This window comes from Condylura cristata, unplaced genomic scaffold (assembly GCF_000260355.1).
Source record: "Condylura cristata isolate star-nosed mole 26May11 unplaced genomic scaffold, ConCri1.0 scaffold00028, whole genome shotgun sequence".
Lineage (NCBI taxonomy): Eukaryota > Metazoa > Chordata > Mammalia > Eulipotyphla > Talpidae > Condylura > Condylura cristata.
Genome location: NW_004567129.1, coordinates 24,829,899 through 24,856,978, shown reverse-complemented (window position 1 = coordinate 24,856,978; position 27,080 = coordinate 24,829,899). Strand labels below are relative to the sequence as shown.

At 58.9% G+C, this 27,080-nt stretch overlaps 1 protein-coding gene across 1 annotated transcript; it reads right to left on the bottom strand.

Moving 5' to 3' along the window:
- Positions 1-7,676: 7,676 nt before the first annotated feature.
- On the bottom strand, positions 7,677-25,740 carry CCDC102A (coiled-coil domain containing 102A). The gene is given in 10 exon segments (XM_004690528.2): positions 7,677-8,206; positions 9,932-10,035; positions 11,150-11,320; positions 11,984-12,193; positions 12,507-12,623; positions 14,453-14,561; positions 17,130-17,356; positions 18,830-19,165; positions 19,168-19,564; positions 25,677-25,740. Coding segments are annotated over 9 exon segments (1,653 nt in total). The 5' UTR covers positions 19,417-19,564; positions 25,677-25,740; the 3' UTR covers positions 7,677-8,076.
- Positions 25,741-27,080: the final 1,340 nt, after the last annotated feature.

Genomic DNA, 27,080 nt, shown 5'->3' with positions numbered 1-27,080 from the left:
AGACTGGGTGATGGCTGGAGAAGTCAGTCTCTAGTTTACCCTTCCTCTGATGGGCCTCTACAGCTAGGAGACAAGAGCCACAAGGGCTTCTGAGCTGGAGGAGCCTGAGTAGGTGCAGAAGGGGACACAGGGCGGCGGGGGAGACGGCCAGCTGTCTGGGGATACTGGTCAGGGTTAAAGGCAGAGCTCTCTGCCCTGGGATCCCACTCTTAGTCGTTTCCTGAAACAGGTGTGTCCCCGGTAGCAAAACGGACTCCATAGTTCTCAGGGTCTGGTACAAAATGAGTATGTGGGACTCTCTTTAAATGGTGTTAGCTATTCAAGATGAGACCACAGGGCAGTAAACCAGTGCAAGGTGCTTGGAAGTGTAGAGCCTTGTATGACTGTACAAGCCACATGCCCATGAGGTCAGTCCTGCTTGGCAAGTCGTCCCCTTCCAGAAGAGTGCCAGGAGCGTAAGGCAGCAGAGACAATGAGGAGGGCCAGCTGAGGAGCAGGAATGCGAAGAAGAGCTCGGGCTGGCCAGTCCGACCCTGGCCCATGGCTGTTCTAGCCAGGGGCCCTCTGGGGCCTCTACAGTGGCAGGATTTGGGGGGTTTGAGGGGGAGAAGTAGATGTGACTGGAGACCTGTGTGTCTCCATACCTGTCCAGCAAATAGGTGTGCATGGAACACCTGTAGAGTCACCAGCCTTGGCAGAGTTGGGTCGGTTCAGAGCTTTCCCAGGGAGCAGGGAATGGAGGTGGCCAAGGTCACCCTCAGGGGAGAGGGATGGGTTTGAGGCCCCTGCAGAGCCAGGTAGGGGTGCTGGCCCCAGAATAGTGTGAGCAGTGGCCCGTGTCACTGGGCACCAGGTTCTGTGCAACATCCTCAAAGCCACCCCCTCAAGCCTGGGGCCAGTGTCACCCAACACTGGGATGGGGGGCAACAAAAACGTGAAGGGAAGGAACGACCTCCTGAGCACTCCCCTCTTCCGTCCACATCGAGGTCCACTCTGCAGGGACAGATCGGGGGATCTTCCAGTGGCAAGGGGGATCCCAAAGGTTCCCACTTCCAGGATGGGGGGCCTTCCTCACCACTTTTACCCCGCAGGCTCAGGGTGTTCCCTCGCCCCTACTCCCCCTGCTGTTCATTGAACTGGGCAAGGGTGTGCGCGTGTGCGTGTGCTCTTGTGTGTGCGCCTCTTGGACACGGAGGGGCTTCCCCAGTATCCAGAGGCCAGGTAGCTCCGCCGCCACGTCGCCTTCCCTGGTTGACCCCCAGATGTTTGTCCGGCGCCTTGGTTACCGCGTTCAGATCAGCTGTGCGGTAGCTCTTTCCACTCTATCCGGGTTTGATTGTCCATAAAAGAATTAATGGTCCCTGCAAATAAAGAAGCACAACAACAGAGGAAGGCTTTTTAGACAATCAATTAAAAGCCTAGGAGAGGGATTATCTCATTGAAATATCAATTTTTAATAGCACTGCAGCTATGAGTTTCCTCTCAAAAAACTTTGCACAGTCCATTTGCCTGCCCTGCTTTCTAGCAGCCTCTGGCTGCCTTTGACCAACCTGAGCCTCTGGGACAGGCCTTGGGGTGCCCAGGGCAGATGCCTTAGGTCGTTCATTCATCTGTTCCTTCACTCATTCATTCATCCATCACAGGCTTAGTGGCTCTGCTATGTGGCAAGCACAGGTGCTGGGGGGAGGAAGGTGACTCAAAAGGGCCCCGTCTCAGCCCGGGGGACTCACAGGCTAGGAAGGGGGCGAGGGCGAAATCAGTGCCAGCCAGGTGAGCTAAGTGTGCCGGAGGGCAGCCACTTGGGAAAATGAAAGCCAAGGGACTGCGGTGGAGAGTGATGGACACAGGAGGGGAGTGTGTGTGGCTGGAGGGGCCAGGAAGGCCGGTTTGGAAGTGACCGTGAAAGCGAGCCTGAAAGGATGGGGTGGAGGAAGGACATTTCCAGGCAGAAGGAACAGCATGCCTGGAGGCTCCGAGGCAGGAGCAGTGGGTTTGGGGAATTGCCGTGGGAAGGAAGCAGTGAGGTCCGCTGTGCCATGTGGGTCACCTCCCTGGCTGGGGATCAAACTTGTGCCGCAGTGGCTGCGGTTAGCTTCATAGTTGGTTGCACTTCAACCAGTTGCCATAAATAAATCTTAAAAAAAAAAAAAAAGGAGGCCAGTGGGCAGAAGCACAGGGAGCTTGGGTGGCAGAGCCATGGAGGGCACGCCATCTGACCGCCCTGGAGGCCGGGAGGGGAGGGTGCTCCAGCAGAGAAGCAGGGAGCCCCTGTCACGTGCTGCTGCTCCCCTGCTGTGAGGCGCGGGAAGCTGCTGAGGCTCTCAGCCTTGCTCTTCTCACCTGGAAGGTGAGCCGACCACCCGGACCCCCTCCCAGGCGGTCCTGAGCATCAAAAGTAGTAGCAGGCAGACTGCCTGGCGGGCTTCTCGTTTTTCTTTCTGACCCTACCCACTCTGAGCTTGGCAGTTTCCTCAGTTTACCCTCAGGGATTGGGTGATCAGATAAGTGCTATCTGATAAGGAGTTCCCACCAGTTAAATTCCCAAGGGATCTTGTTGCACAGCAAACTCCAGCTTATCCTTATCGCTGATGGGGTGGCTCTCCAGGAACAAAGGGGGCTTTGCTTTCTTCAAATGCTCCCTTGAACCCCACGGCAGCTGAGAATGAAGATACCTAGGCTGCTAGGCCAGTCAGGAGGAGGCTTCTGCGATCGGATGGGGCAAGGATTGCTGAGGGCGGCAGGGTCAGTCCGTGCAGGTAGAGGCAGATCCTGGACAGAGATCCAGCCTGGGTGGACTGGCCTGCTTGTCCTGTCTGCAGCTGGCTCCCACACATGCTGCTGGGCGACCAAGTCGTGCCCGGGGCTGACAGTGTGCTCGCTAGTATCCCCCATGTGAGCAAGCATCCCTGTTGCCTATCTGGAAACTAAGACTTAGGGAGGTAGAGCTCCCCGCCTCAGTAGTGTGTAGATGAAGCCACATCTGCCTGGCCGCCATCTGGAGTTACTGCAATGGAGGGATTAAAGGAGTGAAGGATGAGGACATGATGGGGGGGGGGGCCAGGACACGCTGCTGGGTGCCCTTGGCAAGCCACTACCCTCTGACCTCAGTTTGCTTATCCACGCTCACCTGCCCAAGCTAGAGGATGCATGAGGCCTGGATGAGAAGGGGCCTCGCTGAGTGACCTGAGGGCAGAAGGGCCGAGGACACTAGCCTCCTCCCTTCCCATCGTTGCTTGGATCTGGGTTAGACTTGACCCAGGCCAGTGCTGAGAGCATCTGGCCTGAGATGCCTGGATTCAAATCATCACAGGCCGTTCCCTTCCCTTTCTGGGCCTCGCTTTCCCCATCTTGCCACTGTCCACCTCCCCCTTGCTGTGAAGGTTAAAATTAAACGGCGCTTTGGAGGAGGGTGTGAGCTCTGAGCGACACCCTCCGTCTGTTCCTAGAGACCCAGATTCCTATGGCAGCACCCCTGCCCTGAGACTTGAGGTCCAGGTGCCAGCAGATGAGCCCCCCCCCCACCAGTTGCTGATCAGCTTGACCCAGCACTGGCACTCTGTTCCTCCAGGCAGGTGCAGAGCCCATGCTGGGCAGCCGGTTTGGGAGGGAGAGGCCTCCCAGGGGGCCCAGCTGGACTTTCTGCTGGGGCAACAGGGAGCTGAGGCCGAGGCCACTTAGAGAATGTGCTGAAGGGACAGAGTCTGGAGCACCCCACGTGCCAGGATGTGGAGCCCGACTTTATTTATCCGGGGGCGGTACGGGGGGGTGAGGGGGGAGGGGGGTGTGTGTGTATGTGTGTGTGTGTGCAGGGGAGCCTTGGCTAGTTCCTGCCTCGGGGAGGGGCGGGCCAGGATGCTTCTCTGACGTGGGGGAAACCTGGGAAACAGGAAGGTGGGGGAAGGCTTCACATGTTTACACCTTATCAGGCGTCTCCTGGGGATGTGGGGAGTCTGAGAACCATGGCGACCACCCCCAGCACAGCTGGGTCTGCGGGGCTGGAGGAAGACTGGGAGGCTTTCCAGGGAGCCCCTGCTCCATTGGGAGGCGCCTGCCTGGGGCCTGGGCGGCAGCTGGCATCATGCAACCTGCAATTAGTAGGCAGAGGAGCTGGGTGGTGGTGGTAGGGGGTGGGCTGAGCGGCAGCTGGCTCTTGGGTGCTGCCTCTGCCTCCAGCCCTCCACCCACTGCCCCAGAGGGGTGCCCAGGGTGGCTGACAGGCCTGTCGGCACACAGGGCACTGGGGTCGTGGAGAGGATGCAGCGCCCTGGGGAACCAGACGATATGTACAGCACAGTCAGAGTATTGGAAATGGGTTTGGACAACCCAAGTGCTACTGTTCATTTTACAGACCCAGGCATGAGTGGCCAGAAGACATACAGCTACTCAGAAAGCAGCTGCGCCCAGAAACCAAGCTTGTCTGGGTGACAGACTGGGTGGAGGGTCTCACTTCTGCATGTGGATTTCTGCCAGGTAGAGCCAGACTGGGCACAAGCACTTCTGCCGGGAGCAGCTTGGGGAGAGGAGACTTCAGGGCTGCGGTCTCCAGCGGGGAGGTGGGGCAGGGTAGGGGAGGAGGAAGGGTGGGTGGGGCAGCATCTGGCCTAGCAGGTTCTCCAGCCTGGTGAGGCACTCCAGGCCCGGGGAGAGGCCCTGGCTTTACTGCCCCTGGGCAGTTGTGGCTTTGGTACCTGCCATCTGTCTGTGGGACACTTAGCTGTGCAGCAAAAAGTCCTGTTTCGGACCCATCCTGCGGAGTTCTGGTGGACGGCAGTGGGCGCCTGGGGGTGGTTCTGGGTTCAGCCTTCTGTGTCCTGTTCACTCTCCTTTACCTATCCCCTCACCCATCCAGCAGCCCACCCTCACACCCATCCAACCTTCCTTCTCCCCTTGAAAGAATTCTGGGCCCTCCCTGGTGGCGCAGAGGGCTAGGGCACAGCACTGCAAGCTGGCTGCAGCCACTTCAGTGCAAGTTCAATCCCCGCTCCGGAGGTGACCCACGTGGCGAGGAGACAGACCTCTCTTGTCTCCCCGCAGCTCCCCTCAGCAGTGTACTTTATTGATTTGCCTGTTCTGCTCCCCACTCTGTCTCTGGTGAAGCCTTTCACTGCCCCTGCACCTCTGGCTTGTACCCCAGTTCTGTATGTATAAATAAATCAATCTTTAAAAAATAAATTAAAAAAGAATTCTACTAGGCCCAAGGCACTGTACTGGCTGCTGGATTCCATGTCTTCCAGGAGCATCTGAGGGGTGGCAAAAGCAGACAACACTGTGACATCACAATGAGCCAAACAGGGTACACTTTGAAGGCTGCTGGGGTTCTGCTAAGGGAAGAAAATTGTGGGTGCAGGAAGGGAGTCGAGCAGCAGGATATGTGAAATGGAGTGTGGTGGGGCTGTGGGGAGGGCAGGGACCTGACATCAGTGAAGCGGGGGTGGTGGTGGGGGATCACCTTCAGGCGTGCGGGGGAAACCCCCAGGCCGGAACCCCGCCCCACCGTGTGGGTTCAGGATGGTCACCCACTCCTGCCCAGCATGCGTGGTGGCCTAAAGTGGGATGACGAGGGCAGGGCCTACCTCTCAGGGCTGTGCACACACAGTGCGGCTTAGGAGGCCTCAGCTGTTCTCGCAGCCCCCCTTGTGGGGATGAGGACCCCGGGGAGTTCTGCACCCCGAGTGTCCTGAGCTGACTCTACTCACTCTGATTACAGCCAGTGCCTCAGTGTCTTCATCTGTTTAGAAAAACTGGACCAGGCCAGAAGACACTCACACCCCCAGGAGTTTGGCAGTAATATACATGAGGGGGGCTTGGGGTGAGGCTGCAGGGAGTGGTGAGGACTGTGGCCCACCAGGGTGCCTGTACCCCCAACCCAGGGAGCCCCAGCAGTGTGGCCTTGCAGGAGCAGAAGCCTGGTGTGGTCTGAGGTGCTGATTTCTTGACAGAAAGGACCCCACATTTTAATGAGAAAACTTCCCACTAGTAATATCAGCAACACATTAAATAATTTTTAAAGCATCACACGCGCCAAAGCTGATGCTTCTGCTGGCAGATGCTGCTGCCCTCACCAGAGTGACTTGCTCAAGGTAAAGCAGAGCCACGGAAGAACGGGCTGTGATCAGGGCTGCGGTTTGCATTCTGGCCCAGAAACCAGAGATTCTTCTAGCCCTGGGTCTGCAAACGGCCCCCACCCCCACCCCCTCCCTGCACAGTGGAACCAGGAGGCCTCTCCTCACAGACATTCTTGGGAGAGCCCCACCCCCGCCTGCCATGGGGCCCCAGCTCTACACTATCTCACTGAAGGTGCCAGGGAGTCTGGGGGAGCCAGTGGCGCCTGAAGGGTCTGCTCTGTGTCTGGGAATGGCAGATTGGGGCCCGGGAAGGCTGCTGTCAGGGAGAGCCTGGCTCCCGGCTCCCAGGGGTCAAAGGGCACTACTCAGCCTCCTCTGGGACCTACTTCCTGTATGGGAGAGAAAACAGAGACTCCTGGTAGGAAGTGGTCCTCTTCCGGAAGCCCTTTTCTGTGGGCTCTGGTTTGTAGGGAAAGACCCAAGGAGGGGAGATCCTCAAGTCCTGGCCTTTGCCACTCTGTCCTTCTTTGAAGTCAGAAGGGAATATGGACCTGTCTCGCCAGCATCCTGAGTTCAGGGTTACCCTGGAAAACGCCCAGAGCCTGTATTTATTCCCCCAGCTGGGCTCCTGGGCCTGTGCCTTCCTCTGCTCAGCCCCTGGGGCTCTTGCTGCCCCTGGATCTGGGCACTGTGGCCTCAGGGTCCTCATGACTGGGTCACCACCAGAAAGTCATTGAGCACAGCTTCCTACCCCTGCGGCAGGGAGTCCTTTACAGGCTGAATTTAACTGCTGTTTGTTGCCCAGACCCCTGCCGGAGTCCCAGCCTCTCCTCACACACTGCTGAATACAGAAGACTCCCTACCTTACCCACATACTGGGACAGCTTTGGCAGGGCCTCCTTGCACAGAAAGCAGTGGGCGCCAAGGATTCAACCAAAGCATCTCACAAAGGGCAGATTCAGTATAAATCTGCTGGCTGTAAGGCTTAGAAATTAAATATCAAAAATGAAATTTAAATTACCTTTCCTTTCACTACCTGGAAGCAGGGCTAGGAGAAAGATAAAAGGATGTATTATTACCTTGTTCACACCTTCCTCTGGGGCAGCTCCTACCAGGTACCTGCACTTCACCCTTGCACAGGACTCTGCTGGCAAACCCACCCCTTCAGGCCACACCTTCAGGCGTTTCTATAATAACTAACCTTGGCTGCATTTCCCATGAGCTCCTTTAATTCACATGGTGTTTCTATGGGATAGCTAATTCCTAGACTGAGAAACTGAGGCTCGGGGGCCCAGGGAGTTAGCACCCCCAGGGTGGCACAGCCAGAAGTGCAGAGAGCGAAGTCTCCCTCCCAGATCAGAAGTATGCCATGCTTCTTCCCAGCACAGGGGCTGGGTTCCAGACCACTCAGTAGCCCAGACATTCATTCATTCATTCATTCATTCATTCATTCATTCATTCATTCATTTATTCTTTCTTTCTTTCTCACATTCATTCATTAAGCTACTTGACGTTCCTGAGCTCCGGGATGGTGCAGAGGCAGGCTGATGCTCTCGCACGCCTGACCATGGCTACCTCAATCAGGACTACACCCCAAGAACTCAACTCCATTTATTACAAAAGACTGAGCTTATCACATCATCCTATGAACAACTCCTGCACAATTCCTGAGCCCAGAGAGGGCAGCCAGACTGGAGCCCCAAACAGTTCTTCCCCCGCGTCAAGGTGCTGGGTGGTGTGTGTTTCTAGATGAGGCCGTGCAGTGGTTGATAAAACCAGATGGGTCCGGGGACCTGGGTGTGCGTGTGCATATACAAATCAGACCGTGGTCACCCTTCCTTGGGGTGTCGGGTGGGGCCACTGATGCCGCCCCGGGACGAAGGTAGTGGTCCGTGGCAGGGAGTAGAGCCATTCCCAGAGCAGCACGGACCCCCAGTTGATTTAGGCAGCCGCTCAGCCGGGACCCTGGGGGCCTGTGGCCGCTGGCTGGCCTGCTCAACCCCGGGAGGCTCTAGGCCACCTGGATCTGCAGATCCTCGTCCTCATCCAGGTCGCTGGCTCCATCCCCAGCCTCCTCCGCGCCAAAGCGAGCGCTGCGGATCTTCCCGAAGAGGGGGGCGTTCTGCTGCTGTCTGCGGAGCCTGTGGGGTGAGGAGGTCAGGATGGGGGTTGCTGACAGCAGCTAGGCCTCCCCCACACGTCCTCATAACCAGGCATCTCATCTCACATCATCCCCCCAGAAGCCCCTGAAATGAAGGAGGTGCTCCGTCACCCCCATTTTACAGATAAGTAGACCGAGGCAGATTCTTAGGGTAACTGGTGCGAGGGCCTGCAGGCAGCAGGGTTTGGGCTTGCTGGCTGCAGCAGCTGCTTTGGGGTCTCTGCGGGGCTTCTAAGCCCTGCTGGCCCCGGAGACCTGGGGGAGAGTCTGGGTGGGACCTGAGTCTCCTCCGCCCCCATGCTGGTGGCCTTAGTTCTTCCCTGCATGAAAACTCCTAAAGCCAAAATTGACGAGGCAGAGGCACACTTCTCCCGCGAAGGGTGGGCGGCGAGCGGCGCCCTCCCCCAGGAGTGGCGCCTGGTGCATCTTACTGGAAGGCATGAATTATTAACACGGCCGGGAGGGGCTCAGGCGGGGGCTCCATTACTGTGCCGTGATTTAGTGAGCTGTCCCCGGAACATTAAAACACCAAAAGTTGGGAAATAAAATGAGCGGCGGCCCTGGCGGCCCCACCCTCGCCGTGGAAGCACTTCTCAGCCTCGCAGAGCTGGTGGGTCCACTCTGGAGCTGATCGCGCTGAAGGGTGAGGGTGTCCGCTGGGGCGGGGGCTGGCGTGGGCAGAGCGGCCAGACGCAGGCCTGACCTGGAAGTGCGCCTGGCCCCCAGCACACTTCACGGGCCTCGTCCCAGGCAGATGGGGAAACTGAGTCACGGAGGGCCCTGTCACAGAGCTGCGAGCTCTGGCCGCTGGCCTGGACTCTCGGCCGAGCCTCGGCACCCAGCAGCATGCGGCAAATGCTCGGTAATCAGGGCGCCTGCAGCAGGGAGCCATCTCCTCCGGCCTGCTAACTTGTCAGCTGTGTGGTCAGGGAAGGATTTACCCTTCTGGGCCTTAGTTTTCTCATCTGCCAGTCCCCAGGAACACTTTCTTTCCCTTCCCTTCCAAAGGAGTGTGGTCTGTGTAACACAGGACGGGGCTCAAATATAAGCCCTTTCTCCCAGGTGGCAGGAAGAGGGGAGGAGCTGGCAGGTCTCACCACGCCAGGTACTTTATAAGCATGTTTAACTGTCACACCAATGAGTGAGCATCGTCATCATCCACAGAGAGGTTAAGCAGGCGGCCCAAGACCACACAGCCTATGTGAAGAGCTGGGATGCCCCCACCTAGGCATCTGGCTCCATGAAGGGCAAGCATGCCCGGGCCCTGGAAGGGCCAGCCACGCTGGTTAATACAGGCCTGTCTCAGGGCCGGGGCTCCTCCGGCCCTGCCCTCTAACCGCTGAGGTGAACCCAGCCCAGGCTGGGGTGAGCTAGCCCGGGGTGCCCCCAGCCCAGGCGCCCTGGGCACTGCTCTCCTTTTCAGTAACCCCTCTTACCCCTGAGCCCTCCCAGCTACCTTCCCTGGGCCTGACCTCTTTGGCTGCCCTTCCTGCTCTCTGGCCACAGTCCAGGGCTCCCAGCTGGTTCCACTTCCTGCGCTCCCCTTCCCTGGTTTCTGGCCTTGGCCCTTCCACCCTGGAGGGGATGGGATTCAGGCCCAGGGCACCTGGATTGTCCAGCTCCATCTTCTCTCACACCCAACTTTGGGGTCTTCCTGCCGGAACTGCGACCCCTGCCCCCGAGCCCATCCGCTTCCCGGGCCCACCTGGACTGCAGATGCTCCAGCTGCACTTGCAGGTTCTCACTCTGCTCAGTCTGCTCATCCAGCGACCTCTGCAGCTTACGTGCCTGGTTGTGGGCCTCGTCCAGCTGGGGTGTGCAGGGCCAAAAGCACAGGGGTCACCTTGGGCTTGGCCAGCCTGGCCTGCCAGCTCCCTGAGACCCACCACTCCGACTCTTCCCTGGGGGCAGGCCCACTTCATCCAGGGGGGGTCCCTCCGGTCCTCTCCACCCTGCTATCCTTCCTAAGTCCGTCTGCCCTCTGATGCACCAAGATACTGACCCACCCATCAACCCACCTATCCCGGGGATCTATCCATCTGGTCTTTGTCTATGGAGATAACCATCTGCCCGTGGACACCCACTTTCCAAGTCACCATCCACTAATCTCCTCAGCCACCCACTCTCTGTCCATGTCCCAGACACACCTGTCTCCACATCTATCAGCCCTCTGTCCTTCTCTGTGCCCATTCATTCTCCCACTCACTGATCCACTCAGTTCTCTATCCATCTTTCTAATGTCCACCTGGCCACCTACCCACCTACCCACCCACCCACTCATTTACCATCTACCCAGAAATCTACCCCTCCACGCATCTCTCCCTTCATCCAAGCATATGTCCATCCCTCCACCCACCCTACCCATCCATCCTCCTACCCATCTACTGATCCATCCATCCATCCTCCCACCCCCTCACCCACCCACCCATCCATCCACCCGCTCACCCAATCACCCACCCATCTACCCTTCCACCCACCCACCCATCCATCTACCCACCCACCTACCTACCCACCCACCTATCCATTCTCCCACCCACCCACTCCTCCATTCATCCAGTCTCCCGTCAGACACCTGTATTGCACCTTACCCCACGTCCTCCCTCCTGCGCTGGTCCATATGCACACCCCTCCCCCACCCTCCGGTCATCCCTTGTCGGAGTCCTCCTTCTGTCCTTCCATGCAGCCACCTGCACACCCATCCGCTCACTCATCCACTGACCCAGCCGCCCCTCCCTGCCTGTCCAGTTTTCCCCTTGCTCTTCTACCCGTCCACCTCTTTCCCGCCCCTCTGTTGCCCACTCTCCCACTGAGCCTGGGCACCTCCTGCAAGGGAGGCAGGGAAGCTGGCACACAGGAGGGCTGCAGGCCGCGCCCACCCCAGCCAGGCGCCAAGGCGGCCCTCGGGGCCCCAGGGAGTGCTCACCTCATCCTCAGCTTGGGCCAGCTCTTTCTTGAGCTCCTCCACCCGCAGCCGCAGCTTCTTCACCTCTGCCTCGTGCTGCTCCACCCGCCGGTTGGCATGTGCCAGCTCCGCTACCTTCTCCTGGAACTGTTTCTTCAACTTGCCATGCACGTGCTTCAGATCTGCCAGCTCCTGCAGGGGAGCGGAAGGCAGGGAGGGCTCAGCTTAGAGGGCAGGTGCTAAGGTATCCCACATGGTCAGGCAGTTCTAGGGGTGCTAGCTCTGCCCTGTCCCCAGCGTCTTCCTACCCACTGAAATACCAGCAGTGGAGACTGAGCAGAGCAGATAGTGGCCAGAGGTGGCATCTGGTAAGGTGAGAAGGCCACAACAAGGGGAAAAGACCGCAGATGGAACCAGGGGCTCCATTCTGGGTGTAATGTGGGGTTCTGGGGACGGTGTGCAGTGTGCCACCAAGCTAAGAGTCAGGGTTTCTGGCCGGGGGGTGAGGTCTGGCGTCTTCAGCATGCGCACAGCATCTAAAGCCCTGGAGCTGGGGATGGACTCAGCTGGGGCTGGTGTTAGGGGCTTCGGTGCTGGGTGCCTGGGAAGATGCCCCTTCCAAGTTCTGCGGCTCCTCCCAGGCTGTTTCACGCCTATACTGGCCTCTGGGCCTGTCATACAGGGGGTGCTTGATACCAGCAGCTACTGCAGCTGCCACCCTGCCTGGCCCATACAGGGCGCCTCTGCTTCAGTTGTTACTTCGGGGGTCCCGGGAGCCCTGGGGCTGGTGATCTGTCCTGGCTGGCTGGGGAGGCAGGTCCACCCCAACCCTGGCCAACCTGCTGAATGCCTCACCTTGTTCTTCTCAAAGAGCGCGGCCTGGCTGGCCCGCAGGTCGCAGTCCAGGGCGCTGGCCGTCTGCCGCCTTCGACGGGCCAGGGCCTCCTCCAGGTCCCCCACCTGCGCCCGCAGCTTCTTGTTCTCCCGCTCCAGGCCCAGCTTCTCAGTTTCCAGCCGCTCGCGGCGACCCCACTCGGCTGCGTTCTCCGCCTGCAGCCGCTCCATCTGCAACAGGCCAAGACAGGGTGAGGGCTCCATAGGCACCGGCAGGAAGGGCCAGGGCTGGCTGCCCCCTCCCCCCATCCTGTGGCCGTTTTTGGTTCCAGGAAGCAGATCCAGCTGCGGCGGCTAAAATTAACCTGGGCTTATTGCACTGCGCATAGGAAGTAAGGGCACTGGTCTGTGCGTGGGAGGCTTCCCCTGCAGACCCGGTACCCTAGGGCCCAGGCCTGGTTCTTCCTGAGCTCCCCCAGGGTGACTGGCTGATGGAGGCAGGGCCCCTGGCTCGCCAAGCCCCAGGTGCCCCAGGGCGCCTCACCTCACCCCTCAGCTCAGCCATCTTCCTGTCCATGCTGGATCTCGCGCCCAGCTCATCCTCCAGGTCCTCGGACATGCGGCCCAGCTCGTCCTGATGGGCCTCCTTCAGGATGCTCAGCTGCACGACACAGTCCAATCTGGTTACTTGGGGGCCACTCATCGGCCCCCAGAGCCAGCTTCGGGCACGGGGGCTGGCACAGGGACACGCAGCAAGCGGTCTGCGTGTAGTAGCCGCATGTATCGAGCACTGACCCGGAGGCCTGTGGCTATCCACGCCAGCCCTGCCACTAACCACGTCTGCCACTGGCAGCGTCACTCACCTACTTCATTACTCCAAGCCCCCCAGTGGCTGCCCTTGGCTCCCCATCAACCTGTTTTCTACAGCAGCCCAGAGCTTTGCAGAAAGATAAATTCACTCATATCTCCATCCTCAGTTTCCTTCGGGTAAAGACCAACCCTTTCTATGGTTTTACAGGCCGGGTGTGATCCGAGCCTCCTGGGCCCCTCCCACGTGGCTCTCCTTCGCTCACCATGCTCCAGGGGCTGTGACAGCCTTGCTACCCGCCCCCCCCCCCCCACACACTGCATCCTCGCCCACCCCAGGGCCCTTGCACGGGGGACTCCTTCTGCCTGACACCCCTGTCTCGCAGGGCTGACTTTTCTCCCAGGTCTTGGCCTGAGTGCCTCCTCTGTCTCCACCCCATGCCCCACTAGAACGTGGGCTCGAGGACAGAGCTTATCTGCCTCCCTGCCTTTGTCCCTCTGTATGGCCGTAACACAGGGGAGCCTGCAGCGTATGCTGGCTGAATGCACGCCATGGATCTGAACATGGGCCTGCATCAGAATGAGCCCAGGGTGCTTTGAAGAGAAGGCAGATTCCCTGTTGGACAGCAGGAGCGCCCCCAAACTATAATCCCTGCACGACACAGTGAGACTTAAGGACGCCTTGGGGAGGCGGGTAGATACAAGAGGGAATCCTCACCCGTGTGTATTCATCTGAGGCATGTTCCTGTGTTACTCACTTTGCTTCAAATAGTTGTGCATTTGGAACAAATTAAGAAGACAGAGCTCTGGATCCAAACCCAAGAGTCTGATTCAGAGGAATCTGTGTCCCCTCCCAGGCAGCTGCAAGCTCTGTCTGAGAGCCTCCCACCTGCTGGCAATAGCCCTGCTTTTTTTTGGTGGTGGCGCCCCCTGGTGGCCCTGGGGACCTGCACAGGAGGGGCCAGTCCTCAGCCTGCCCTGACTCTCCTCCTTAAGGTGGTGAGATCCTCTCCGGAGCCTCAATTTCCTCATTGGTAAGATGGGAAATCAGCCTCTTTAATTGCCGCAAGGCTTTAGGTACCACGGGGGTCCCATGCGGTGTGTCTGAGGGATGGAAAGGAGGTCACAGTCCCTGGAGCATAGTGAACAAAGGGAAGCACTGTGGAGGCGAGGCTGAGAGAGGGGCTGAGTTTGATGGAGCTGGGCTGTGGAGTCGGCCGGCTGGGCCCAGCGTGTATTACGAGCAAGCGTCTCCCTCTGTTCTCATCTGCAGGGTCCCCAGCTGCTCTTAAGGCCTCATCTGCCACTCACTACCCTCTAGGCACACGAGCGTCTCTTTCCACACACACTAGGTCTGCTCTGGCCCCAGGGCCTGTGCGCCTGCTGCCAGGCATGGTGCCCCCATCTCTCCCAAGGACGGCTTCTTCTAATCCCGTTGCCTCAAATGCCACCTTCCTGGGGAGGCCTCTTCTGACCCACCCTCCCATCACGTACTCTGTTTGGCTCCTTCATAGCTTATGAATGTATCTGCCCGGTTACCCCTGGCCTCTCCCCTCCCCCATAGCTGGTGTTCCGCACTGAATGAAAGAATGCAAGTCCTTGTTTTTCTCCCATTCGCACTGTTTGCAATTCTATGGTCCAATGTTGCTTCCTCCAGGAAGCCACCCTGTCTCCAAGACTCACCTGCTTGAGCATCTCCTGCTTAGTCTTGCTCAGTTCTTCGTACTTGATCTTCCACTGGCTGAGCTCTCCTTCCAGTTTCTCAATGTTCCTGCTCAGTGCCAGCTTGTCTCTGGGGAGGAGAGTGGGTGGGGGGGTCACATGTGGGGTGACTCAACCAGAGCCCTCCACCCAGTTCTGTAATTTGCACCTCTCAAATCCCTTGTTTTGGCATTCAAGGCTCTAACACTGCACTATGTGGAAGACACCCACCTTTTGAACTTCTGCTGGAACCACACACATACACAGCTTCAGGTGCCCAGCTCTCAGCATGGGGAGGTGACCAGGTCCCCAAGGTGCTGGTCTTCCTCAGGCAAGTGCCTCCCTCTCTCTAGGTCTTGGGCTCATCTGCCCAATGTGTCCCCAGTTCTGGGTTGATGGACTATGGATCCCTGTCAGCCCTGGACTGAACACAGGATTCTGCAGACAGAGAGCTGACATACACCACCCAGTGGCTTCTCGAAGAGGAGGGCTGGGTGTACTGGGAGGGGTGCCCATGTTCCGCTCTGAACAGGAGTGTGGCGCCATGGGTAACGCGTGGTGCATCACCCACACAGTGCCTGGCCCTGGCACACAGTAGGTGCTCAACTAGTGGCTCTGCTTATGACTGTACTGCAGTGGTGGGCTTCATGAGTTGGCACCTTGGTGCTCTCTCTTCCTGAGTCTAACTTTTCACACACTAACAAGGGGATCCTCAGAGGAGACACTTCTAGGAGGCTTGTTAGAAATCCACTGTGAGGCCCTCCCTGGTAGCACTGGGTTATACCACAGCACTATGAAGCTCTCTACAGCCGCTGCAGCACAAGTTCGATCCCCAGCCAGGGAGCTGACCCACATGGCGCAGGGGAACTATCTCACCTGCTGCTCCCCTCAGTAGTGTATTTCAGTCAGTCGGCCTGTTCTGCTCCCCACTATGTCTCTGGTGGACCCTCTTACTCACCCCCTCCCACCTCTGGCCTACACCCCCCAGCATAAATAAATCTTAAAAAAAAAAAAAAGAAATCTACAGGGGTGTTCTGATGATCAGCATGATTGGGGGTCATTGAGGGGAAGAAATGACCAAATGCAACTCTTCTGCCCCTGTGGGAATGATCCCCTTGGAATCCGGGGGTGAGAATGATCTGAGCCCAGGAACCCCATCCGGCTTGTATTAACAGAGTTTTCCAAGAACTTCATCACTGTATGTATATGAGTTGAGTGAAAATCACATTTTTGCTTTGCTCAGAACTTTCTCTCATATACTTGAGTTGCCAATCCCCCAGACCGACACCGGCAGCTTTTAGCTGTCTGGGGAGGGCCAGGGGCCAGGAGATTCAACCTCGGCCCAGCACCTGGCCTGGAGTCTCTCCTGCATGGGCATTTTCAATGACGGCTCTGCTGGCTGCCCATGGGGCTTGCTCCCGGGGTTCTAACTTAGCGCTTCTTTTGTGAGCACTTGTTTTGTTTCAATAGAAAGTTTTGTCTCCCAGTCCTGCACACTGGAAGTCCAAGCTCACAGTGTGGGCAGGGCTGGTTTCTCCAGAGGGCTGGGGGAGCACTCCCTGTTCCACACTCTCCCCTAACTTCTGGAGGTCTGCTGGCAACCTTTGGTGCTTCTGGGCTTCTTGACGCATCCCTGACCCCTGCCTTCATCTTCACAAAGGCATGATGTTGGACTGAAAAGGAAATGTGATGTGTGCACACAGGTTACGCTCTCTATGCACTTGCATTTAATTTCTGCATCGAGAAGGGGGTGCTGTGGTAAGGTCACTGGGGACTTTCACATTCTCAGTGCTCAGTCCTCGTCTCGCTTGCCCCACTAGGAAGTTTCTCCTGATTTCCCTGCCTTTTTTTTTTTTTTAACACTGATTTATTTATGCGTACAGAACGGGTGCAGGGGCAGGGAGAGGATTCACTATAGGCAGAGTGGGGAGCAGAACAGGCAGATTGACTGCAATCCACTGCTGATGGGAGCAGCAGGAGAGGTCTGCTGCGCCCTGTGGGTCATTCCCTGGCCGGGCATCGAACTCGTGCTGCAGCGGCTGCGGACAGCTTCACAGTGCTGTAGCTGTGCCCCCACGGCGGGCCTTCCCTGCCTTTGTACTGGCTGCTTCGCCTCTGCTGCTTCTCTTTTTTGAACCAACCTGCAAACTTCCTGACCTCCCTCTCTACCCTCGCTTGGGCTCACTGGCCTCAGTATCGGCTACGCACTGCTGACGCTTGCACTTTCCCCTCCAGCACCCTTCATGTATCAGCCTGTCTCCCTGCCACCTCAAACTCAGGTGCCCCAAACCCAAGACCCCGCTGCAGCCTTGTAAGCTCCCTGAGCCTCCTTCCCTGCCTTTTCCTTTGCCTACGCTCCCCCGTGAGAGCAGAAGCTCCCCACAGGCAGGGCCTTTTGGTCTTGCTTATGTCTGGACCCTCACTGCGGAGCACAGCGCAGATGCATACTGCTTGCATGAAACGACAAATCAGTGACGACAACAGTAAACTTGCCTTGGGTACCTGGGCAGCGCGGCTCTGAAGTTCTAAGACTCGAGCCCACAGGTCCCACATTCAGCGAGCCTGACAGACCAAACCCTGGAACTTCACTCTACTTCTGAGGGGGCCCGGGGTTCCCTGGCTGCCACCCCGCCCCCCGCCCCCGGCCCCCGGCACTCACTCTCGCTCCTTGAGCAGCACCTTCTGGGACTCATCCAGCCGTAGCCGCAGGGCGGTCAACTTGGAGGCATCTTCTTCGGTGGCCACTGTGTCCTCCCAGGGTAGCCGGCTGCGTTCCTGGCGGCCTGAGCTGCCCCGGGGCGCCCCGGCGCCCACGCTGCGTGCCTCCCAGCAGCCCTCGGGCTCCTCTGGTCTGCTCTTCAGCAGGTTCTCCACCAGTTCTAGCTCCTGTGGGGACCAAGGTGGAGGCTGGATCACAAAGCGGAGCCCTCTTGGCCTTCCTCATGACCTCACCAGGCCCACAGCTGGGTGGGTCCCCTGGGCAAGTCGCATGGCCCTTTGGGTCCCCATTTCCTCCTCTGCTGCCTGCTTCTCCATCCCTGGAGAGGGAGAGACGCCTTCCCTGCACCTCCTGGAACGGCACAGTCAGGCGCAGGGCGGCCTGCGTCCCAGGATGTCAGCGGTAGTGTGCAGTCACACGGTGGCGCCGTGCGGGGTAAATGCTGGAGCAGGGATTGCTGCAGCCTGCATCCCACAGTGGGTGAGGACCTTCTCCTCCAAAAGGAGCTGCAGCTCCCACTTTCCAGGGGCAAATGCCAAGGCGCACAGCAGGTAAGTGACGTGGAAAAAGAGGCCTCAGAAGTAAGGTGGCACCTGGGAGCCCGGTCAGCTCCCGGACCGGCAGCTGTGATGTGGCACCCCTGCCCACTCCAGCCTCTTCCCCTGCCCCTGCAGGCCCCGGCCCTTCTCTGGCCACAGACCAGAGACACCCGTGGCCTTTGTTCCAGCCTGACAGCTCCCACCAGCGTTTCCACAGGAGTCTGAATCAGTTTCTTCCCTCCCTGGTCCTATCAGCACGCACAGAGGCCCCAGGAGTCCCTGAAAAATGAGATTCTGGGCCCTCCCTGGTGGCGCAACGGTTAGGGTGCAGCACTGCAAGCAAGCAACAGCTGCTTTAGTGCAAGCAGCCACTTCAGTGTGAGTTCGATCCCCGCCCCAGAGGTGACCCACATGGCGCGGCAGACCTCTCCTGACCCGCTCCCCTCAGCAGTGTTATTTCTGATCTGCCTTTTCTGCCTCCGGCTCTGTCTCTGGTGAATCCTTTTACGGCCCCTGCACCTCTGGCCTGTACCTTAGTTCTGTATGAGTAAGTAAATAAATCCTTTAAAAAAGAGAGATTCTGCTCCCTGTATCTCAGACTGCTGGGGTGGGGCCCCTGGAAACCATCTGGCTCAAAACCCTGCTGCACATGAGGAAACAGGGCAGATGGGACTTGTCCTGGCTCACAGAGCACAGAAGTGACCAGGCTGGAGGCACCTCCAACCACATCCCCAGGCTCCGTCCGCTGACCCTGCCAGCCTCAGGGCACAGTGAACTTTCAGCTCTGCTCCTAATGCATGCCTCAGAGGCAAGCATTTAGTTTCCACTCTTGCTCAAAGGTACATCCTTTGGTTCTGCGGCTCCTGGGGTGTGAGTGGACAGATTCCAGAACGTGGGACTCTCCCCTGTGAGGGGGCCCGGGAAGGGAGGTGACCTGGGGCCCAACCTAACCACTTGACCGATACAGCCAGACCCGTACAATCTCCTTTGAGCAGGCAGCCGCCACTTGGGCCCAGCCTGGTCAGCACATCCTCCTTCTCCACAGCTAAGGTCCTGCCAGGAGCCCCAGGCACCCAGCCCCACCCCACACACCCGGCACACCTGGCTGCCCTGTGGCCGCTCTGACCCGACGTCGCGCACCGGCTCGTGCTCCCTCTCTGGCTCCGTCTCGGGACCCTCGGTCCTGTCAGCCGCCTCCCGGGCGCCGCGTAGCCGCGCCAGTTCTCGGCCCCGGGCCTCGCACTCGCCCTGCGCCTCCTGGCGCTCGCGCCGCGCGCCGGCCAGCTCTTTGGTGAGCGCGTCCAGGCGCTGGCGCAGCTGGCGCACCTCCTCGCGCGCGCGGTTGCGCTCGGCGCGCACCTTGCTCCACTTCTCCCGCCAGTTGGCAGTGCAGTCCGACCACCAGCGCATGGTCTTCTCCATCTGCGCGGCCCGCGCCCCCGTGCCTCCTCCAGCTCCCGAAGCCGCAGCTCCTCGCGGCTCTCCCAGTCCCCGTCCGCCAGGAGCGCGGGCGGCGGCAGCGGCAGCGCGGGCGGCGGCCCCGGGGAGGGCGTGCCGCTGGACGGCGTGGGCGGCAGGGAGTCGGCGGGCCCCATGCGCTCGGGCGACGGGCTGCCCAAGATGGTCAGGAGGCTGCCCTTGGACAGCTGCGGGGACTCGACCAGGCGGGGGCTCGCCCCGTGGCTCATGGTGCCGCCTTGCTCGAGGGCCCTGGGCTAGCACGCAGGGGCCAGACTCAGGGGCAGGAGGACAGACACAAGGTGGCAGCGACCCGAGGCATGACGGCACCCACTGTCCACCGTTCGCTTGGTCACCGATGGGGATGCCTCCTCGGACCTGTGGGAAAGCACAACCGTGTTATTATTATCTATTCCTATCCATGAGGACCCAACAGCAGAGGAAACAGGATGGACAAAGGTTGGGGGTGGCGGTGGGGGTGGAGAAAACTGCTTCCAGTGAAGCGCTGCTGCCTCCAGTCCTCCGGTCCCCTCACCCTGCAGCAGTGGCAGCTGGTTTGCCACCTAGTGCTGCAGGTCCCACCTCACACACTCTATTGCTCCTCCTCCCCCAGCTGCCCGGAGGCCCCTCCCTGCCTCTGCCCTCACCGGGCTCTTTTCATCCTTAAACTGTATCAGAAAAATCACCTCCTGGCCCTCCCTGGTGGCACAACAGGTTAAAGCACAGAACTACAAAGCTAGCCAAAGCCACTCCAGTTGAGTTCGATCCCAGCCAGGGAGCAACACACATGGCTCAGCAGAACTCTCCCGTCTCACCCGCTGCTCCCTTCAACAGTGTTGATCTGCTTGTTCTGCTCCCCACTCTGTCTGGTGAATCCTCATCCCCCACACCTCTGGCCTGTATCCCAGTTACGTATGCATAAATATGTGAATCTTTTTCTTTTTAAAAAACATTTATGTATTTATTCATATGGAACTGGGTGCAGGCCAGAGGTGAGAGGCGGTGAGAGGACTCGCCAGAGACAAAGTGGGGAGCAGAACAGGCAGATCAAATGAAATACACTGCTGAGGGGAGCAGTGGGCAGAGAGGTCTGCTGTGCCATATGGATCATCTCCATGGCAGGCGGGGATCTAACTCATGCCAAAGTGGCTTCAGCCTCCCAGTGCTGTGCTTTAACCTGCTGTGCCACCAGGGAGGGCCCATGTGAATCTTTTTTTTTTTTTTAAATCACCTCCTCCTAGGGGTCCTCCAGGATCACCTTAAGCCAAGTGGGCAGCCCCTGCCTGTCACCACCCCTACACAGCCAACTTCCTGCCATTTCTCATTGTTCTTGTCTGCTCCTCATCATCGCCCCAGGCTGTGAGTTTGCTGAAGGCAGGGGCTGGCTCCTGGTCACCTTTTTGATGTACATGATGACACAATGACAATGCTTTTGTGGAGGGCCAACTGCAGCATGTGAAATCTCATGTATTCCCCTCAACAGGGACCAAGATGACGATCATCATTTACCGAAGAGGAAAGGAAGGCTCAGCAAGGAGACGCCTAGAGTGGCTCCAGTTAGAGTATCCAGGAGCTTAAATACAAACCTACCAGGGCCTGTGAGTCCACAGCATGCCGGGTCTGCTGGAAACGAACCATCTATACTAGTAGGTGAGCAGTATGCACCCCCACACTGACTGCTGGGCTGTTTATGGGCCACACCCCCTTTAAAATGAGTGAGATACACGCCCTCTGGCTCCAAACTGCTCCACTTTCCCTCCATATTATGTGTGTGGGGGGGGTGGGGGGGGGGGACTGAGCCTTCCCTGCATCCCTAAGGCCTGGCCTGAGAGCCACCCCCCTTTCTGAAAGGCCAGTCAGGTGGGGACTGTCAACACTGCCTGCACCAACATGTCCCCCTCCCACCCTCCCCCGCTCCGGGCAGGGACATGAGGTGACAGTTGCAGTGAAGAGGGAAGCAGGTTGACACTCCCTCCCTGTCCTGCCCTGGCCCTCTGGCCCCTCCTCTCTGCGCCTGCAGACAGAGGGCTTCTCCCTCTTGGGGTCAAAGACCCCCCACTCAAGCTTCTCCCACTCCTGCCTATGATGCTTTCTCAGGGGTCTCACCCCCTCTGACATCTCTCCTGGCACTGAACTCATACAGTACCATCTAGGTTCCACACTCCAAAATTCTTCAGTCCTCAAAGTGCTCCAGCTAGTTCCAGCTGCCTCTGCCTCCCATTCCCCCTTGCTCAGCTCCCCATTCCCCCTTGCTCAGCTCCCCTGATCCTGCCTTTAAGTCCTCAGTGTCCCCCTGCTGTTCTGGTCCCTCCAGGCATGTCAGCCCGTCACTTCCATCAGCTCTGCGCTCCGCCTGCCCTTGTGAACCAGTGTCAGTTCACAGCTGGTGTCCGGTGGCCCGGCCATCCTACCGCTCTCCCTGGTGTCCGCCTGCTGCCAGGGAGCCGCTCTAGGCTCAGCTCTGGCCCGACCTGTGAGTCACTGCCCCTCCTGGGCTTAGCGTCTCTACCTGCAGTGTGGGGGCAGAGGTGAGGGAAACCCGCACCCCTTGGTCAAGGGGTCCTGCATATTCACCTGGCTACCTGCCCTGCCCCTCAGTCACATTCTGGGAACTTGCACTTGAACAGTCCAGCTTTGGGATATTTAAGTGTTTGGTGATACCTTCCTAACACCCCCAGTTCTACACACATGGCCAGGTGTGTCCCAGCCCCAGTAACACCTGCACAAAGGCACACACCCAGACACAGCTGTGAAGATGTAAATTCTCATGCCCTGTGTACCACTGACACCCCGGGGCCCATGGACGCCAGCAGGCTGAGTGGCCTGTCTGTGACGAGTCTCTCCCCTGTGCAGTGAGGTGTACCTGTATACCTGTATACATGCAGCAAGCCCGCAGGCATAAGTACAGCTGCAGAAACATAGGTGGACACGCATGCTCAGAGCTGGACCACGCACTCATACACCTGTACAGGCAGACTCTCCTGTGCCCCGAGTTGCACCCAAAGACACACTCGCCCCAACACGGAGTGGAGACAGACAGCAAAGACACAAACATCCCTGAGACAAACACCCCCCCCACATACACATAAACATGCACACGCTCACTCGCACGCCTCGTCTCCCCATTTTCCTGGCCCAGCTCCACATGGAGAAGCTCTTGGAAAAGAAAAACAATGTGCAAGCTTGTGGGGTAGGGGGGGAGGCAGGAAGTCCCAGCGCCGCCCCACAGCCCCCCCTCCCCCAGGAGCTGTGCTCCCCCAGGAATGAGGGGTGCTGAAGGCCCTTCCTGTACCCCTGAGTTGAGAGGGCAGTGGGGAGGGGGTCACTGCCACCTCCTTTCTGCCCCTGTTTGCTGCCAGGCCTGGCATGGGGCTCGGCAGGGAGGTGCTCCTTCCAGGGACCCCAAGCCGTTCATGCAGGGGCAGGGCCGGTGCCACCCAGGCCCCTAATGGTTTCCAGGCGCCCACGCTCACGGCCGGGGTGGGCTCCTGCTCCCCTTCAGCCTGGCCTGCCCCCACCCCTGTGGGCTGGGAGAGGAGGAAGGGGTGTAGTAGGGACAGAGAGGCTCTGAACAGCCCTCCAGCCATTCCTTCTGCTGATCTGGGGTCTCCTGGAGGAGAACAGGGTGGGGGGTTCTATGATGGGCTATCTGGAAAAGCCTCCGCCCCGACCCCCCGACACACCAGGAATCCTGCACTCCCACGTAAGCTCAAGGGTAGCCAGACCCAGCCTGGAAATGTCTCCCCTCCCTCCCACCCCACTCACATTACATAGCCTTGGGGACCTGTACTCACACACAAGCCCCAGTAACAGCCCACGGCCCACACTCACCGAAAGTCAGGGGTCACAGAAACTGACTCCAGCTGTCCTGCCCTGCCCAGGGCCTCTTCCCAAGGAAGTTGTGTGCAAGCCGTGGGGGTGGCCTCCCAGTTTCCCCAGGGCATCACCACCCCCAGGAGCAGGCTGGGGAGAGACTGGCCACTGCTGGCCTCAAGGAACCTTCCTTACCCAGGCCTCCCCTCCCCTGCCTCCCACCAGCCGGACAGCGGGGTCTGTTCCTGCGTAACTATCAGGGCTTCTGTTCAGGTTATGTCCCCTCTCCCAGACTCAGAACCCCCCACCCATCCTTAGGCTCTGTTCTGCCACCTCCAGGAAATGCTTTGAAGTCCCCAGCCCCCCCTGCAGCAGGGGTGGGGGGGTAGGCGAGTGGGGAGGAAGCGCAGTCAGACAGCCTCCCACAGCCGGATCTGACCAGCTGCCCCCTCCTCACAGCAGGCTTCCCCTGGCCCAGATGGGACGCTTGTGCCACCAAAGCCACCGTGGCCTACATGGCTTTGCTTAAAGTTGACTGGTGGGGTGGAGGGCAGGAGACTGAACCAGACCTTGCGTCTCTTTGGTTGAACGCAGGCTTCAGTGGGATGCACCTCAGCGAATCCCACCTGAGGGCAGAAATAAGAAATGTTTTGATCTGATACTCAAGCTAGGCTCTCACAGAAAGTAGCTGGTGGATCCTACACTTAGGGATCTGTCTGGAATGTCTTCCTTTTTTGGTCAGCAAACTCCTATACGCCCTTCAAGACCCACCTTGAGCTTCTCCTCTGGGAAGACTTCTCTGCCCTCAATGCAGAGTATGTTAATGTGCCCAAAGCACTGGTACCTTCCTGTTCTTTACCAGTGACCATGCTGTGAAGTCCATGTGGGCATTGTGGTCTCACTGGCTGTCAGCAGGGCCCCAACATACAGCAGACGCAGCATAAATGCTTCCCAGACTAACAGACTATTAGGGGTCTACTTGTGAGCAGGCAGGGCCAAGTCAGCCTAAGGATCAGGAGTCAGTTTGCAGCCAGGCTCTGAGACAGGTAGGTAGTTGAGCCTATCTGTGGCCAAGGTCAAGGTAGAGTTTCCCTGACATCCAGGTCCGAGGTCAGGCCTCTTACCTGAGAAGGCCTAACTGACCCACAGCAGGGACAGTTTTGTATTTTGTCCTTAGCATGTTTAGATGAGTCTCTCATGGAACAAGAGGTGTGAGCAATGCCAAGGCCTGGATGGGGTCCAGTGAGGGGACCTGGGGGTACCCTGTGGTCTCCATCCAACTTAAACCCACCCTGTTTTCCCTGAATCTTTCAGGTGGGGCCATGGGGCTGGCCTGTGGCCACAGGACTGGCTGTGGGTAGGGAGCAGAGCCCGGCAGGAAACCACAGAGGCCAGCCTGATTGAATAAGTGCAGGGTCCAAGGATGGCCAGCCCGCAAGCTGTGGGCACCTGGCCCTCTGACCTGCTGCTTGGGCTGCAGCCACTGGACCTCCAGGCTGAGCCTTCAGGCTGGACCTGAACCCAGAGGTACCCCCATCTCAGATCTAGGAACCCTAATGATATCCTAGGTTGCTGCTACTTCCTTTCTTTCTTTGCACATGGGTTAACTGAGGCCTGAGGAGTAGCTCCTTGTCCTTGTCCACATGCCTATGGAGGGCCTGCGGGGGGTGAGGCCGGGATTTGATGCTTTCCTCCTGGGTGATGACTCCCTGAGTACTACCTACATTGGTGGGGTCCTTAGGCATCAGGCCAAGGGGACAAACAGCTGGTCTGGAGGGTGGAAGCCCTTCATGGCAGCCCACTCAGCCCAGGGCCTCTCAGCAGCTCCTTCAACTACTCAGCCCACTAGTCCCAGCTCTGAAGTGCTGTGTGCGATCTGCAGGCCCCTGGCCTTTCTGGGCCTGTCTTCACCAGTATGATGCACGGGGAGGCAACTAACAAGATTTCTAAACGCTCTGTCCAGCCAGTGGTCAGACTATGTGCCAGCCTGAACCACCCCAACCCCCACAACAGCCCTGTGCCATCCACACTTAGGAAACTGAAGCCCTAGTGGGAAAGTGGGGACGAGGGCGGCCTCCCTCCCGTGCCTTCGCCCCAACTTGTCCGGGCTCCTAGAAATTCCCTTTCTAGAAGCCAAGAGTGGCTTTGGTCCTCGCTTCCTCACCCCCCTTCCCAGCTGCCCCGTCCGGCGAACCTCTAGGCTCCTCCTAGCCAGCGCCGGCGGGAGGGGGCTCCCGGAGTCCGAGCGGGCGGTCGCCCGCCCCAGCAGGCGGTCCCCATTGGCAGCCACCGCGGGCGCGGAACTCCGATTGGTTCGCGCCTCCCGTCCATCCCGCACTCGCCATGGTGACCACGTTGGGTCCCCCGGGAGAGTTCCGAATTCCGCCCCCGCCCGCCGCCCCCTCCGGTGGGCCAGGCCAGCGGCATTCCGGAGGCTGCCCTGCCCTCCCCTGCGAGCCCCGCAGCCCCCCACTCCCGAGGCCCGGGGCCCTAGACATGGAAGAGCTGGGAAGTTCTGCGAGTTTGGGGTTTTGGCGGACACGGGAACCCCCGCGGCTCCCCTAGCCTCCAGCACGCCCCCAACTTAACCACGTCCCTCCCGCGGAAAGTTCGCCGCCTGGAGGGTGTTCCCGGAACGCGAGGGCTTTCCGGGCCCTGCGCTGCCGTCCCCGCTCACCTCGGCCGGGGACCCGCGGGCTCCGGACGTCCGACCCGCTTCGACTGGGCGGAGCGGCAAGGGGCTGACTGCAGCAGCCGCCGGGAGGGAGGCCGAGGGTGGGCCGCGGAGTCTCCTCCTCCCTCCCGAGGGGAGGGGAGGGAAAGGAGATGGGCGGGGGTGTCGGGGGTCCCCAGCCAGTGGCGGCCCCGCGGTGCCTCCCGGCCTCCGCGTTGCTGGGGTGGGGGCACCAGTTTAACTGGGGCAATGGGCGCGGCCAGCCTGGCCGGCTTTGCTAGAGATCGCTGGACCGGTCAGCGGCTCCACCCCGCCTCCCGCGTGGGGACCCGGGTGGGGGGACCGGAGGCAGAGTCTGAGGGCCCCTCGGCTTTCCTGTCTTGGGTTTCCTCGGCGCCAAACGCGTACCAGCGGCCAGGCAGCCGTAGTGGGCACTGCCTGGTTCAGGCCCGCACGTGGTGCGAGCTTACTACGGGCCCACTTTCATTGCCTGCCTTCTTCCTAGTGCCAGCCTGCAGTCCCCTGGATGTGGATTAGCAGATCCAGCGTGCCCCCCCACCCCCCGGCCTCTTTGCACAATAAGAGTGTTGGTCAAATTAACGTGTTGAAAATCTTGACCCGTTTGGTTTTGGATCTTGTTCCGAGGTATCTCCTGTCCACAGCAGGGCTGGGACAGGCAGGCGGGCGTAAAGCCCCCTTCGGTTGGCCCTGGTGCCCTAGCATGCCCCCAAGTGTGCACCCAGCAGCTTCTGGGCCTTCTCCCTTGGGAGCAGGGTGTTTGTGGTTTGGGCTGGAGAGGCAGGCTAGGAGTCTAGGCGGCCTCTCCTCACCACATCCTGTACCTGGATTCACTGAGGTCCTCTTAAAAGAGGACCAAACATTGACCAGGATGGAATCCCTGCTTCGCTGGGCTTTAGGTGTGAGAAGAAACTAGAGATGAAGATAAAGTAGTTGCAGCATATTTAGATTAAGCTTGCAGCCATGCACAGGTTACCATGCAGCAAGAATGAAAAGTACTGTCCTTGTTAGGGGAAGAGGGTCATTTTGGCCAAAATACTTGGGGGTTCCACACCCAAGCGTTTCTCAGTCCTTTGACAGACAAGTCTCTGGAATTCTCTTTCTCTTAATTATGTTCTCCTCCTCCTCGGGCAGCTGCTGCCCTATTTGTAGTTCATCATCTCCGTCAACCCCACAAAATTCACACTTTTTGCAAGACAGGCAATTTCAGTGGTTAGTTCATTTGTGTGGTTAAACAAACCACTGGTAGTTTCTGACAGCTGGAGACCAATTTTGGTGGGGCCATGCGTTGCTTGAGAGAGAACTGGCTTGTAGATTTGCAGTGTCTGGCCAGAATTCACTGTGCTGCTGGCACCTGTGGCATTCAGGCCTTCCGTGCTTAGAGGGCCA